This window comes from Octodon degus, unplaced genomic scaffold (assembly GCF_000260255.1).
Source record: "Octodon degus isolate 3935 unplaced genomic scaffold, OctDeg1.0 scaffold00025, whole genome shotgun sequence".
Taxonomy (NCBI): Eukaryota; Metazoa; Chordata; class Mammalia; order Rodentia; family Octodontidae; genus Octodon; species Octodon degus.
This window is the reverse complement of record NW_004524601.1, coordinates 17,365,076-17,381,818: the sequence shown is the minus strand read 5'-3', so window position 1 is coordinate 17,381,818 and position 16,743 is coordinate 17,365,076. Positions and strand designations below refer to the sequence as shown.

General features: G+C 35.9%; 1 protein-coding gene across 1 annotated transcript in view; it reads left to right on the top strand.

Moving 5' to 3' along the window:
* The window catches only part of Nup35 (nucleoporin 35), a 29,252-nt gene extending 14,368 nt beyond the window's left edge, over positions 1–14,884 (top strand). The window contains exons 5-9 of the mRNA XM_004628635.2: positions 7,961–8,102; positions 10,985–11,054; positions 11,776–11,904; positions 12,866–13,030; positions 14,266–14,884. Of these exons, the coding sequence (XP_004628692.1) occupies positions 7,961–8,102; positions 10,985–11,054; positions 11,776–11,904; positions 12,866–13,030; positions 14,266–14,343 (584 nt within the window). The 3' untranslated portion in view covers positions 14,344–14,884. The remainder of the gene's footprint in view (positions 1–7,960; positions 8,103–10,984; positions 11,055–11,775; positions 11,905–12,865; positions 13,031–14,265) is intronic.
* Positions 14,885–16,743: the final 1,859 nt, after the last annotated feature.

Genomic DNA, 16,743 nt, shown 5'->3' with positions numbered 1-16,743 from the left:
AGTAGTTGTTTGTGCAACTTGTTTGTTTGGTCTTTTTTGATTTTACTGTAGTTTTTTTGGTTGAATTATTTTCTTTCTTTCTTTCTTTCTTTCTTTCTTTCTTTCTTTCTTTTTTTTTGGCGGAATCGGGAATTGAACTTAGGCCATTGAGCTTGGTAGGCAAGCACTTATGCTACTGAGCTATCTCCTCGGCCCCTGAATTATTTTTTTTTAGGGGAGGTTTATTTTTTGTGTTTGGTGCTGAGGACCGAACCCAGGGTTTCCAGCTTGCTAGGCAAGCATGTTACCACTGAGCCAAATCCCCAGCCCCTGTAGTTGTTTGATAAATGCTTCTTCTTTGCTTTCTGTTTCTGTGATTCTTTGTGTGGTGGATCACTGCAGAGATTTGTAATTTTCCTTCTTAGATTGTCACTCATAGCCATTTTTTATTTTCTCAGAGATTTTTTTTTTTCAGTAAGTTTTTGTTTCATCATTTTAATTTGCAAAAACAGGAACATTCGTTGTTTTATGAAATGAAGTGTTCTCTGATTCTAGAATTAAAAAAAAACAAAACCAAGAAGTGGTTTTTGTTGTCCTTTGAATGGTTAAAAATACTGTATCCTGTTCTTTTTGTCAAATTTTTACCAGTGAGGTTAACTGTGGTCCATTTTTCTTAAAACCACTCTCGTCTGTTCTCCTAATTCTTGTTCTTTTTTTCCTTCTGTCATTGTTGGTGAAAGTGTGCTTGTTGAATAAAGCACTAACAGGTGACTTCAAATCTTTATATACATAGAGTTCATTGGCTCTGAGCTCACTCTTGGTGAAAACTGTTTTGCTTCTTAATAGGTTTCATTGTATGGAGATTGGACAACGTGCTAATGTTTTTGTTGAGAAGACCTAATTTAAACCTGTATAGGATCCCCCCACCCTTTTAGGTTTTTTAGAAGAATTTTTTAACCTGATCCCACCAGTGGTACATGTGTTACTGTCCCACTGGGTGGCTACAAGTGGTATAGTCATGTATAGAGCATTCATATATGTACCATTGTCATAGCCTCCCAGCAGTGAGCTGACTGAATTACAGCCTCATTGGGTACATGCTAACATCTTAGTGCCTAGCCAGGTATTCTTTTTTTTTTTTTTTTTTTAGGGAAGGGTCTACAGGGTGTTCAGGGTCTTACTACTAGATTGGACTTGTAGTGATCCACCTGTTTACAGCCTCCAAAGAGCTGGGATTACAGCCAGGTATTCGCTATACAGACTGGTAAGTCTTTTTTTCAGTGTAACAGACCGCTGTACTTGATCTCTCTAGAGTGGTTGTACTCTACTGTGACTAGACTCTTTGGAGTTTTGAACAATTCAGTTTTTTCTTCCAAAACAAAACCTTTGGTCTCTTGAGTGTAGAGTAGCAGTATATGTGTTACTTAGCTGTCTAGGATGAGGAGGGAACAGGCATCTGATCCATGATGATACATATCTTATGCTAATTTTCCTTTATTTCTGCCAGGAGTCTTTCATAGGTCCTGTGGTCTTCAAAATCTGAGCCTTTCTAGAATGCTTATCAGTAGGTGTCTGGAGGGGCAAGAGGTGAACACAGGTGTTCAGTTCCCCATGCTTAATGGGATATTTGTATCCATTGTGCAGTATACTTTCAGGGTACAAATACATCAAAATTTGGGGGAGCATCCCAGGGCAACTGTCACTTCACAGCAGCTGCTGTAATTTGGGGTGCCAAGACTAATGTTTGATGATTTACTAGAAAAGTTCACTAAATTCACTAAAAGTGCTATTCTGCTGATTATGGTTTTATTACAGCAAAAGGATACAAATTAGAACAAAAGAAGAGATAAAGGGTGAATGTGGGAGGGTTCTAAATGTGAATCTTCTTTTTCTTGTCCTCAAGGGGATTTGTTTTCTTCTCAGCATCGTAAATGTCAGAGGACACACAGTATTGTCAAATAGGGACCTTTATTATAGGGTTGGTGTCCAGAATTTTTATTGGCATTTTATCTTTTTTTTTTTTTTGTGGAACCAGGGATTGAACTCAGATCCTTGCGGTTGCCAGTCAAGCGCTTATTCTACTGAGCCATTTCCCCAGCCAGCATTTTATCTTGTAGGTATGATTCTCTCTTCAGAGAAAGGATGATGCTCACATCCTTTTCTCATGTGATTGTTTTATTTAGTTTTTTATTTTTATTTTATGTATTTTGTACAGGTTCTCACTACGCACCTTAGACTTGTAGTGATTTTCCTGTTTTCACCCTTCCCAGCACTGGGAATACAGGTGTGTGCCACGATGCCTGATCTTCATGGATGGCTCAGGGGACTCTGGGGTGGGGCTGGCACAGCATGTGGTATTGGGGATAAGCCCCAGTCCCTGCACTTGCTTAAGCCGGTGCTTAGTCCATTGAGCTATATTGCTGGCCCTTTTGTGATTTTTTTTTTTTTGAGTGACCAGCTCCTAACATGAGTTACCTTGTTAGCATAAACTCCCAAATTCTGTCTGAGGAACCCACAAGATTAAATTCCAGTGATACTTTTACTGCTGGTGAAATTCCCAGGGCTTAGAGACCAAGTAGAGGTCAGACTTCACGTTGGGATGAGGTGAAATTCTTTCTTTCTTTTTTTTTTTTAAAGAGCAGAATATATTTATTGGGGGGAAAGAAAGCTCCTGTCTGAGACAGTGATGGAAGGGGCATTTAAGTGGGTTGCCCAAAACCCTGCCTCTTCCAGGGGCTTTATAGAACAAAACCATGTGGTGAGGTGGGTCTAAGGCAGAAAACATGGGAACTTGCTAGGTGGGCATGGGGTGGGACAAGCTATGGTTCACCATCAGATTACAAGCACAATTTTAGGTGACATTCTTTATTGCATGTTGTGGTACTTGTTTTGTGTGGGTACAAACACCAGGGACCTCTTTTTCAAATGACATGTCTGTTTAAAATTTTCTGCTCTTTTTACCTCTTGTTTTCATTTATATTGGTGGTCTGCTTTGAAATCTGTTATTTAAGGGAAGACATTTCTAAAGGGTAATAAAGGCTTTGGCCACTACTTTACTCTGATTTTAAAAAGAATTTTGAATAATGATTTACCAAGAGACATACAAATGTGATGTGGTTTAATAGGCAGACTTTATTTTCATAGTATAGTGTGTGGATATCAAAAGTCTTGATTTAAAGGAAGTGAAATCATTGGCACAATTAAACATTAATGAGGTGGGGGGCAATTATGCTAAGCTGATGTAAATAGTTTTATATTATGTATAAGTAATTATATTTTTTAGAGGAGTAGACAAGGTAAAAATTAGATTGCGTATTCATTTGAGACCTAATTTTGGTTTATTTTTAAAGGTGGTAATGGTTGTCTCAATTTGAGTCTTCATGTAGTGTCTTGCTTGAAGGTTATTACATGATGCAGCATAACCAAATTGTACCTTCTTAATGGTAACACAGGATAGAAAACGGATAGGCTTCAGGTTTTATACTAAAGTGCTTTTTACTTTTTTGGGTTATTAAAAGCATATTTTTATGTAAGAACTAAATTTATTTAAGGATCTCTTTGTTTGTTTGTTTGTTTTGCCGTACTAGGGATGGAACTCAGAACCTTGCACTTGCCAGGCAGGCTCTTACGTTGCTGAGCTATCTCCCCAGCCCAAGGTTCTCTTTTCTATAACTGTGTGCTTCTGTTTATTTCCTAGAGGGATAGTTGTTAAATTAGTTGGTAAATAGATATTTCCATAACAAAATATTTGTCAAAGTGGGACATTTAATTTTAAATCAACCTTATTTTAGAAATATATTAGATGTGTCTATAGTGGTGAAAAAAATTGTTAAATGTTTTTATAGTATATAAGTAGTTTAGGGTTCCCTTAAGTTATTTTACATTACCTTTCTAAAAGTTATCATAAGCTCAGTTTTAAGTAAGGTAATTTAGGTGATAGCTGTGTGAAATAGTGTGATGCCATTCTTGTAGTACTGGGGTTTGACCCCAGGGCTGCATATATGCTGGGCAGCGGTTTTATCACTGAGCTACATCTCAGCCCTGGGATTCCATTCTTCTTCTTTTTTTTTTTTTTTTTGTATGGGGATTGAACTCAGAACCTGGCAGGTGCTTGTGCTCCTGAGCTATCTCCCTGGCCTGGGATTCCATTCTTGTATGCCCATTTTTTTTTCCTAGTGTTAATATTTGTTTTATATCTTCACTCACTTGATTGCTTTCATAGAATATTTGAATATTGACTTTTTAAACTTTTTCAAGCTGGTGAATTTTTTTTTAGCCTGGTTACTTGTATGCTATTTTTATACATAAACATGTAGGTAGTCTTAAGCCTCTTTCCTTGTTGTCTTGTAGGATCTAGACAGTTACACCGTGTCCCAGCTTGGTCCAGAAATTTTAATCAGCACATTCTGGAAATAAACAATCCATATATTTTAAATTGCACATCAGTCTCAGGTACATGATGAAATTTCACATTGTCCTGCCCAGAGCCCTCTCTGTCCAGCACATGGATGCTGTTATCGATTACCTGCCCTTCAGCCACTTAGCAGCCAACTCAGTTTTCAGGTCTCTTGTGAAAAGTATCACAGGCTTGTGTTCAAGGAACCCTTGCTGCATGAATAATGACACCAGAGCATAAGAGTAATGATGTTGGCAGCTTAGATATGCACAAGAGAAGCCATAAAGCGCTCTTTTTAAGGGAACGCTTCAGTTCTTGATTAAGTAGGACTTTTTTTTTTTTTAAAAGGATATGCTAAAGTTACTACCATCTACTTTAAAAATGAATACTCTTTTGAATTGAAATATGAACATTTTGTGAAATTTTGAAGAAGGCAAAAGAAATCTGTTTTGGCAATTCAATTAAACCTCAAATTGCAGAAGGTACTACTACAGTTCGTAATTAAATGCATAGGATAAACAAGGTGTTCAGGAGCTATAAACTATAGTCTCAGCTTCTGCAGAGGGTGAGGCAGAAGGGTTGCATGTTTGAGGTCAGCCTGGGCAATTTACTGAGACCCTCTTTCAGAATAAAAATAGTTAAAAAGACTAGAGGTGAGTTCAGTGATAGAGCATCCCTGGGTTGAACTAGTATGAGGAAGAAAAAAAAAATCAGAGGTTAAATTTGTGGTGCAGTACTGTCTATGGTTTCAGTATCCTCTGGAGGTCTTGGAATGTATGCCTTACTGCAGGCTTCTTAAAAAGCCCGACAGATTTGAGGTAGTCTGAAACATTCTTCTTGAAGGAAAAGTAGGTTAGATTAGTTCTGGATTCTAAATTTAAGACCTGGTGGAGATGCTCATTTATGTGAGAAACTTAGAGTTAAGAGGTCTTAAGTGATGATTTTTTTTTCCTTCACTTAGAATGACATTGGTCCATTGTAGTTTTTATTTAATAACTTTAATTTTTGATTCTGTCAAGAGTATGGCTTTGTTTTGGTACTATTTGGAGGCAAAAGATTCACATTGTAAATTACATTGTAATATTTGGGAAGAAACTCAATAAGTTGGTCTTTTTCTAACAGTCAAGCAATAAAATTACAAAATTTACTCTCTTCTTGCTAACTTATGCTTTGCTTTGTGTTGAGGCCAGTGATTGGCTCAAGGTTACTAATGCCAGTATTCTGTTAACCAGTGCAATCCACTTCTGTCTTTCAGAAGGCAAAATACTACCTGCCACACACACATTAAAGATAATTTCCCCTCTACACAGTGAAGATAGTTTCATATTCTTTGTAACTCAGCAGTTGGAAGGTGATAAATTTTGGGAGACTGTTTAGGTTTTTTCTTTTTAAATTTTTTTGACTGTTGGGAGTTTTATAATTTTAGGAGTAACTTGAGTCTCCATTGTTTGCAAATGTTTAATGGTGTGTCATATTTCTGGCTGTTAAATATTGTTTGTTTCCCTTTTCATATGGCTCTGAGGAAGTCATTCAATTCTTGTGTATTATCCAGTAATCATGAATACTAACCCTTTTGTATCTCAGTTTTGGATTTGAGTGGTAGCCTTACTTATTTATGTCTAAATAGAATTCGTTCTTGTAAATTATTGTGTCAGATATTAGAAGTGAGTGGTGGGGAACCTGTGGCTTGTGTATCACAGCAGGCACGCACAGCCTTGTCTGTCGCATAAAAGCCAAGTTGCCCCCACCAAGGTTTGACAGACCATCATGCATACAACAGCAGAGATCCATTTAAATGTATAAAAGAACCCCAAATGCAGACTTTTACCTTTCAATGAAAAACCGTATCATTGAAAGCTCTGTTACTGTTTTTCTTTTAAGACAAACAGTGATAATGTTTGTTTTTTAAAAAAACTAAAGCCTTAGTGTTCAGGTTTAAGTGCAGTGTTGGCACTTTGTGGTGAAGAAGTGGGTTTTGGGTTGAAGTTTGGGCGTGTGTTACTTAAAGGTTTGCCATCACTGTTGTGAGGCATGTAAGAGGTACTTGACATACTATCAAGATTCCATCATACTTGTTTTGTAAGGCTAAACTGGTCCAGTAATACAGGAGATTTTGAGTTGAGTAAGGTTATAACAATATTGGGACTTCTTTACTGAAAAACTCCTGGGAGTTTTTAATGTGCTAATTAATATGTTTTAAATCTTAGATCACGATAGTGGACAGATTTTTAATAAAACTTATCATAGTGGCGTTAGGGAGGCCGTTTCTTAACTTGCAGAGAATCTTTTCGTTAAAGTATATACTCTAAAAATCCATTTGACTGTAAATACTTTGGAATGATTTAAGGTAGACTTGGGGTGGTTTTTTCATTTCAACTGAGAATTCAGGATAAATGACACCACAGCAGCTATATCTTATTTTTAGAATATGTTGAGCAAGGTGCAGGCAGAAAAATCTGTAAAAAGGGAGTATGAATCACATATATGGCTCTGTAGAATAGGTTTTCTCAAACTTCTTAGTTTTTAAATATTCTTTAAACCTCTAAAGTTGAAGACCAAAGAGCTTTTGTGTATGTGAATTATAGATCTCTGTGTTTACTGCATTAGAAACTAAAATTGGAGGGCCAGGGCTGCAAGAAGCCCTCGGGCACTTGCCCATCTACTGAAAACCCAGTGTCAGCTGTGGCTGGTGCCGCTGGTGTCCTGAGGTGTACTCAGTTATGGATCTCATGCTTTGCTGTGTGCTGGCATACAACGTGTGTGCGTGTAGTAAAGAAGATACTGTTGCCCTTTTGCTAAAGGAGTTAATTTTTATTAGTGCATAAGGACACAAAGATAACGGATTTCAAAACCATTCATCTCAGTATTGTGGCAAAAAATGAAATTTATTGTTTCTGTTGATTTTTGTGTGTTTATCCTTTAATGAATTTTACAGGAGTGTGAGAAAACATTTTCTTCCCTTAAAGAAACCATTGAGGGCTGGTGAGATGGCTCAGTGGTCTAAAGCACCTACTTAGAACAAGCTAAGCAAAAGCACAGGGACCGCGGTTCAATCCCCAGCACCACATGCCAGCCAGCCCCGCTCCCTGGTGGGCTGAACTGGCCACACACTAAATAAATAAATAAATAAATAAATAAATATTTAAAAAAAAAAAGAAACCATTGAGATTTGGTTGTCTTTTGGTTCAGTGCTGTACAGATTTCTTAGAGGAAAAGAGCTGTGTGTCTTCTCAGGCTTGTGGTACCTCTCAGGCCAACACTGTCTAGCATTTCGGTCTGGTTGTGGGACCCACCTGCTACTGCAGCTGGGCTGCGTGGCTCATTGAGTTCCATCATTGTGAGGAGAGGGTGTAGCTTGCTGCATGATAGCCTTGAAGGGGCTGGCCAGAGACCAGAAGTTATTGGACTCTTGGTTAAGATGTATGATCTTAGGTACCTCATTATAACTTTCTTGGTTAAAATATTACATGTTTTTTTCTGAAACCCAAAGTATAAATAATTCTATTTCATTATCTTTATTGTAAAGATCTTTATAAAATACATCAGTTTATATTGATAATTAATTTACTAAATGTACTAATATAGGGCAGAGTGTGTTTAGTCCAGCAAATATTGGTCAACCGAGAAAAACAACACTATCTCCTGCCCAGTTGGATCCTTTCTATACACAAGGAGATTCTCTGACCTCAGAAGATCACCTCGATGACACTTGGGTGACTGTATTTGGGTAAGGTTTTTGACCTTTTAAAAATAGATACCTCTACCCCAGCATTTGATAACTTGAGTACTGTATTATCAGACAGTTCAGATAAATGGAAAGAATTGCACAGTAGAGTCCATATATCCACCACCTTGGTGTTAACAGTTTGTTACATTCACTTTACCTGTCATTTGTTTGGTGGTTGTTGTAGACATCAGTCCATGCTACTGATGTTTCACCATGCATCATTATTAACTCAAGTTCCATAGTAGTTTCAAATTGATTTGTGTGTCTCTTTCCAAATTATTTCTTGGTAAGCATATTTATTGGCTGTTTGAACAGAGGTGCTCCTTTAGGCAGCTCTTTTCACACTTTATACTAGTCATTTTTCAGTGTTTGGAAGAGTTAACAAAATTAAACTGTTTATATGCATACTATGTGTCCCTGGGTTTGTATATAACAGTCACAGAATGTTGAATGTTAGAGACAGAGACCACCAGTCCTAGATACATACTGAAAACATTTTTACACCCCCCCAAAATACTTTATTGCACTTCAGAGATCATATTGTATAATTGTTTTACAGAGGAGGAAACTGAGGTGTAGATAGATAAAATGGATAAAATAATTGTTCGCACCTAGTTAAGAGAAGAGCTTCAGTGTAACTGAGATCTTGGACTTTTTTTTTTAAGGCTGATATTTATAGTACACTATGTAAAGCTTATTTCTCTCAGTGCGTTTTTGCCTTACTCATATTGGATCTTTATTATTTTTGGAGTAAGAAAAGATAGCACATGATCTCTTTGAACAATGTTTAGTGGATTGTATATTTAAAAAATTCAAACATACAGTACAAGAATATATGGTGAAGAGTCTTTCATACTACTGTTGTCTCCAGCTACTATTTTGGTTTCAGAAAAAGCCAGTGCTCAGCCATTGGCATAACATTTATGCTGGTTTCTTTTTCTTTATTGTCTAAAATTTTGTATTTTTATAAAATAGCTGAATGTTTTTGAACATAAATGTCATTTTAGTCTTAGTTACTTTCTCCTCCCAGGACAAAATACCCAGTACCCCTAACCTGAGGAAGGAGAGATTTATTTTGGCTTAAGTTTCAGTCCATAGTTAGCTGGCCGCAAGGCAGGATGGCATAGCGGAGCTGCTCACAGCATAGTGGACCGAAAGCGCAGAGGCAGGGCAGGAGCCAGGGAGGGAGCGGAACACTCAGTGCCTTGCCTGTCCTGACCAGACCCTGCCTCCTCAGGGCGAGGCAGCTGCAGCGCTCACATGATTCAGTCACCTTGCAGAAAGCCCTCCCTGAGTGTGTAGGAAGTTCTTGGGGGAACAGTTCCTAATTATGTGTTTGAGTTTCAAAAGTAATGGTGTCACTTTCATAATTCCCAGTAATTAAATTATTTGAAGTACTTTTAGCCAAAACCCCCCTTCATGTAAGACAAACATTCTCCCCCATATGGGATTGAAGTATTCTCTTTTAAGGCATCAAACATTTTATTTTGTTTTTCTTTCTTTCTTTTGTATTTTAGTGAAGGGTCTACAGGGTGTTCAGGGTCTCACTACTAGATCAGACTTGTAGTGATCTGCCTGTTTATAGCCTCCCAAGAGCTGGGATTGCAAGCACCTGCCACCAGGCCCAGGTGATCAGTTGCCCATCTCATTGGTGCCCTGGGGGTGGGGCCAGCATGGCAGGCCCAGGAATCGAACCCTCGGCCCCTACACCTGCTTGCAGGCACTTTAATCTGCTGAACTATTTGGCTAGCCCTTTTATTTTGATTATAGTGAAATACTTCTAAAATGTGTTATAGGGGCCAGGGCGATGGCTCAGTGGAATATTCGCTTCCCTGGCAAGCGCAAGGGCCTGAGTTCAATCCCCGGTTCCGCCAAAAAAAACCCCCCGAAAAACAAAAAATTAAAAAAAAAATGTGTTATACATTCCCTTTTTCACATTTTATCATGAAATATTATTTTGGATGGTTTTTTTAAAGAGTTATGAGAATATTACTTTCTATTCAGAGTGGGTTCTAGAGTCTTAGAGTTAGTTAGGTTTTACTTCTTATATACCATCCTCACAACTGTATTTTTCTCTTTTGTTTTTGTGCTCTACAGGCACCCTACTTGTCTTTCACTTGAGTGAAAGATGTCATATCAAGGAGATATTTTGACATATATAAACCCCGCGCCCCACCCCCATTTTTTTCTATGGGATTTGAAGATGCAAATTAACTGAGTTAGTAAAGAACTACCAGATGTACATATTTTTATATCTGATAGGTAATTTGTTTTAGAATAGAAAATAGTTTTATTGTTTGAATGAAAAAGCAATAATATTGTGTAATAGTCAAATCACATAGCACTTTATAAAGAAAAAGTAAAAAGCGCTTCCAATTTACCATTTGAGGATATGGCTGTTAAATTTTGGTTACTATCCTTTAAAATTGTTCTATACTATTAATATTGGTGCTGAATTTTATTTTTGTTTGAGGGCTAAACTTTAGAATTTTGTTTGAGGGGTCAAGGCAGGAATAATGTGACTGTTTTAAAATTTCCTGATAACCCTAATATATCTAGCTACATATAAAAGCATACATATGCTATAAAATACAGAAAATAAATTACAAAGATGCATCTTTGTAGCTATAGTTGAAGAGCTTTGATAATGGTTATGAGAATGGGAATTTTAGAGAGTTTGAAATAGAATCTGGCAGTACAGTATAGCCGAGCCAACACTAACAGCTATTTTTCTTCTGAGTGATTTTTCATTGGTAGAGTTAGCCTATTCAGGAGAAAAGATTATGAGGGATATCTTACTAATTTCTAGGTGCTTGTGGGGATAATTTATGCATTTGACATTCATGGTGGAAGGTGACTTTTATCTGGACAACTTTTTTCAGGTTTCCGCAAGCATCTGCTTCCTATATCTTACTACAATTTGCACAGTATGGAAATATCTTAAAACATGTGGTAAGGTTTGCTTTTTTATCAATTCAGAATTTTGGTTAAGGAACAAAAAGCTTCAAACTGAAGGAAACTGTTTCTGAATTTTGTCTTTTTATAAACTTAAAATTTTATTTATTTGTATTTTAAGGAATGGCCTACAGGGTGGTCAGGGTTTAAAATTTTATTTTTAAAAATTTTGAAAGATAATGTCCTTTAGAGTAGCAAAGGCTCAAAGTTGCATTGTATCTGATAAAATGGATTAAAAATAGGTAATAGGAAGAGTGAAAATTTCAACATCCATTCTCTGTTAAGTGGTTTGCTCTCTTAAAAAAGATTATGCTAAATATTATTTTACTGTTTTCCAATTTGATCTTATTTTATTGGCAGTAAAAGAAAAAGGAAGCTTCTAGCTTTATAGAATTCTTAGCGTTCTTTATATTAGGAAAAATTATTGGACTTTGCATAAGTTATACCACCAATTCTTTTTCCCATTATTACAAATTTAGCTTCACAAAGTCATATTGATGAATGCAGTTTTAAAACATTTCATTGCAAGTGTTGATATGATCCTTTTATAAGAAATTGTTTTGAGAATCATTTTGTTTTCAGAGACTATTTGCCACATACATACTCTAAAATTTATTTTAGAGAATTAGGAACTGAATAGAGATTACTGAAACTTTCTATAGGAGTTTTATTGAATTTATATATTTTTTATCTTAAGAGACATCTTCACTTTTTGCAGATGTCTAACACAGGAAATTGGATGCATATTCGTTATCAATCTAAACTGCAGGCCCGGAAAGCATTAAGTAAAGATGGGAGAATATTTGGAGAGTCCATCATGATTGGTGTAAAACCATGTATAGACAAAGTAAGTTATTGGTGATGTCACAAAAATGCCTAAGTCTACGAGAAGAACATGAGTCTTCAGAGTTAACATTTGGTGTTTATGTCACCTGGGTTTGCTGTGTTTGTTTTTCTCTTTGCAAAGTATGTTTGTCTTTTTTTTTTTTTTTTTTGCTCCTCAAATGCCTTCAGGGCTGTTTGTCTTTTTGTGGTAAGACAAAAATATAACCTTTTAGAGGTAATGCATCCCAACCCCCTCAATTTTCACAGAAAACAGTATAAATTTGTTTAGAGTTGTTGTAGATGCAGCCCAGACTGCTTGTCTGTGTCTTATATAAGGCACATCCGATTCTGTCAGTATTTTAACTGAATGATGGTGTTTCAGAATGAATGCATGTATAACTAGTGGTTAACTTTTTGTTACTCATTTCTATTACTGTTAAAAATTTACATATTAAGCAATAGCATAATTTGGCTTATAAAATTGTTATGAACATAGTATAAGTAAGTATATTCAGATTTGTACTACATGCTAGGCATTTTGTTTGGTTCTGGTAATTCACATTAGTGTACAAAGTAGAAATGCCATGTAATTAAGGTCATTATTGTGTTATTCTGAAACAGGTAAGTGGCTAGAGGACTGTTTTAGAATACCAAATAGTTTAATAGTTCCTAAATAGTTTACTAAATAGTTAAATAGTTTAATAGTACTCTGTTTGGGGGCTCTAATTAGTTTTGGAGTGTTTCTAGCTTCCTGTCCAGTTTTCCCCAACAATTCTGTTGTTTTTTTCTTTGCTAATTTTTTATAGTGTTTGTTAGGAGATTCTTGTTCTGGTGTTTTATAGTTGTACTGAATTAAGATTTTTTTTTTTTGATGGAGCATTAGATCTCAACTATAATTAAAAGGTAAAATGTTTTTAAAAGTATTATATTGGATAATCAATATTAGATTTATAATAAAAGGAATTATTCCTTTGTTCTTCCAGAGTGTTATGGAAAACAGTGACAGAGGTGCTTTGTCATCTTCATCCTTAGCTTTTACACCACCAATCAAAACTGTAGGCACACCAACACAGCCTGGAAGTGCCCTCAGGATTTCTACCATGAGACCTCTTGCTACAGCATACAAAGCTTCTACTAGTGACTACCAGGTACTTTAAGGGTTGGCTCAAAAAGAGATCGTAAAAGGCTGAGAGCGTAGTGTGTTCAACAGTTTCATTGGATTGATCTCTGTGTCACTCAGTGTTTCTTGCTGTGTTGATTGCCTTGATGAAACCTTCATGTGTCTGGAATTTTCTATGTAGAGGTAGAATCTTGCATAATTAGAAAGTTGTTTTGAACTTCTACACACACTGGGGCTGGAGCTATAGCCCAGTGGTAGAGCACTTGCCTAGCATGTGCCATGCCTGAGCTTGATTTCCAGCACCATACATTTGTTTTTCTTTACCATTTATTAAAACATTTCAAAAATTTATTGCTTTGCTGTATTTGCATACATAGGAAATGTCTACTCTTCAACCTGCTGGCATGATGCGACTTTCAGCCTAGTTCAGTTGATGGACTAAAACTGATGTTATCACAAGTGAAAAACCTTAGGTTGGCATAGTCTCAGTTATCCGAAGAATTTGCTGGCTTTTATTTTAATAGATGAAAAACTTCTCATTTCAAACGTTTTAAAAAGTTCATTGTATTTTTCAAGAATTGTAGAAGAATTGTGACTCTGATTCAATATGGTATTGTCTCCTAATTTTCCAAGTTTTCAGCTTTGTCAACTGCAAACAGAGGACCAGAAACAGCACATAAAATGCAGTACTTGTGCTCTAGTAGGGAGTATAGTGACTGTTTAGTTTTTGTTTCCACTAAAGTTTAGAGATCATTATATTACCGTTTTTTACTTATTTCCTTTTTAAATTACCCATTTCTTGTAATTTTTGTATTATTTTTCAGTTTTCTAATTTAAGGAACAGATGTTTTACTTTGTAAAAAAAAAAAAAAAGTAAGATCTTAACCATTCTTAGAAGTATCAGGAAGGCTGGCCAAATACGGATTAAAGAGGATTAAAGCTCGTGGTGCAGGGGCCCGGGAACCTGCTGTGCCGCCTCCGCCCCCAGGGCACACTGCAACTGCAGTTGAGACCTGGCATGGTGGCCTGTGCCTGTAATCCCAGCTCTTGGGAGGCTGTAAACAGGTGGATCGCTATGAGTCTGATTTAATACCAGTAGGATAGTACAACTTAATGTTTTAATCTATAAAGTATATTATTTAGTGCCATATAAGTGTTTTAGTATTTTAGTGTTTCACTTTTAAATCAGCCATTTAAAATTGTAGAATAAACTACTGCTGAAGAACCATAATGTAACTTGTGTGTCTTTGTGTTTTTTAACAGGTTATTTCTGACAGACAAACGCCAAAAAAAGATGAAAGTCTTGTATCCAAAGCTATGGAATACATGTTTGGCTGGTAGTGTAATAGGAACTAAGAACTCAGCTACCAAGGAGGAACTTGCTCCACTAAAAGCAGTTTGCTGAGTACTGCCGGTTTCCTTCGGTTAGTTGTATAACCACTCCTGGCAGTGCTGGCCAGCTGCTCATACAAAGCCTTTTTCTTTAAGGATACAGCCTGTTTCTAGCCTGCATTTTAAAAGATGCTTGAGATACATTTCAAAGAAAACGAAAAATCTCTGTAGATTGGATTTTGTTTCTGTAATAGTGCATGCTGACACATAAAAACCAGCATTAATTACTATAAATTAAATGATTGAATTTACGGGGAGGTCTCATAGTCTTTGTGAGAAGGTGAGTGAATTTCATGAAGAACTATGGCTGCTTGTACCAAAGCACATTGATTATAATTAGTAGTTTGAATTATGGTCTTTTAATTTAGATAATATTTAATATTTTAATTATCTTTGTATATAGCCTCTCTTCAGTTGTCATCCTTTAGTGTTCTAAAACCCATTCTTTTTAAAAACCTACAAATAAAACTTCTTGCTAATAAATTTTGTCTAGTATATGTATTAAATTTCAAAAGAGTGATTTATTGTTACAAAAGGTTTTAGGTATTCTCTGAAGTAGAGAATGTATTAACCTATACAGACTTATAATCCAGCTTCATTTACCATTAAATTTTACCATAGTTCTTTTCTTTTTCTGTTGTTTAACATGTTCATGATGGGGCCATAAGTCATTTGCTTTGCTACTAAGGGCTTGAACCACTGGTGGTACATATGTGAATGCCCCACACGTGATTGTACCACTGTACCTCCAGGAACAGAAGCCGCCCAATGGAATAGTCATGATTGTAACTTGATTGTAACTTGCACCGGTGGTGCAAGCTGGTGGGAACATGTTAAAGCAGATCTTAGACGTGAGGTAATTTTAATCTAAATACTGAAACATTTATTTAAAAAAAGGACATTTCATGATGTCAGTATCTCAACAGTTACTTTCTTAATATCTATTACACATGCATTTTAAATTGTCTTAATTATCTCCCAAATGAAGTACTTATAGTTGGTTTATTTAAACCATAATATAAACTGTCTGCATAGTACATGTATTTTTTTTTTTCTCTTTATCCCATAATCTAAATTACTTCCCTCTCTACTCCCCCGACACCTTTTGAAGGAACCATGTGAGTTGCACATAGTATCTCAGTCTGAATTTAGTCATTTGCTTTCTTGTTCAGATCATTTATTGATTCCTTACCTTAGAAGTCAGGTCTAGAGAAGATTAATTAGCTACTGTTTTTATTTTCTCTTTTTAGAAGAATACTGGTTAGTACTATGGTGTGTTTTCTATTACATTCAGTCAAGCGGTCTATAATTCTCGTTGTCTCACTTTTAATGATGCTTTGCTTAATCATTGGGCATTGAGTGTAGAAGCCTGACACTTTCATTAGAAAGTTCCCTACAACCTTTATACATAATGTTTTTTGTTTTGTTTTGTTTTTTGCGGAACTGAGAATTGAACTCAGGCCCTTGTACTTGCCAGGCAAGTGCTTATTCTGCTGAGCCATCTCCCCTACCCCTATACATAATGTTGTAAAATTCCCATATTCATGTATTTGCCTGAATCAGTTATTTCACAAAAGACTGCAAAATAGTGGTTTTCCCCATATTTATCATTATGTTTGCAGCTACATGCTGTAATTCTTGTTCTAGTATGACCATTTGGTTACCATGATATACATTCATACAGAATGGCAGGCTATTTAATCCTTATTATCAGCTTTGAGAGTGATGTTTGGTGATCTTAACTACATTTTGTTTTGTTTTTGGCATCATTGTATGTTGGTGATTTTTTAAATGCACTGTTTTAGTCAATTGCAGTAATTATCCTTTTGTTCAAATTAGTGTTCCCCTCCCCCAATTAAGCGGCTCTTTTGAGAAAGCGACTTAATTGAAATGTCCCGTGTACATGTATTGTGATAGTCTGATTGTTTCCTTTTCATACATGTTTATAAAGGATAACAGCATATTGTGTGGAATGTTTTACTCTTTTTTAAATCATACCAAACTACAATGGAAAAATACAGTTTTTTAGCTGAAGTGATGTAAGAGATATACTGGGGTGGGTGAAAATCTACTTACCATTATATTTAGAGAGTATTTTACATCATAAAACTGGTGTTGCTGTTTTTCTCTTCCAACTTAAAATAAGATTATATTTTATGTCATGTTATTTCATTACATGTAGGACTCAATTATTCAAGGTAAAACTGGCTATTAATTTCCCTTAAAACCCTTTTACTAGATGGTGTACATGCACACAGATTTTTCTGAAAGGGCTGTTTTTGTTTTTTGGAAGGTGTATTTCATTTGCAAAAGGATTCTTAGAACATGAAATTTGTTCTCTGGCTAAAA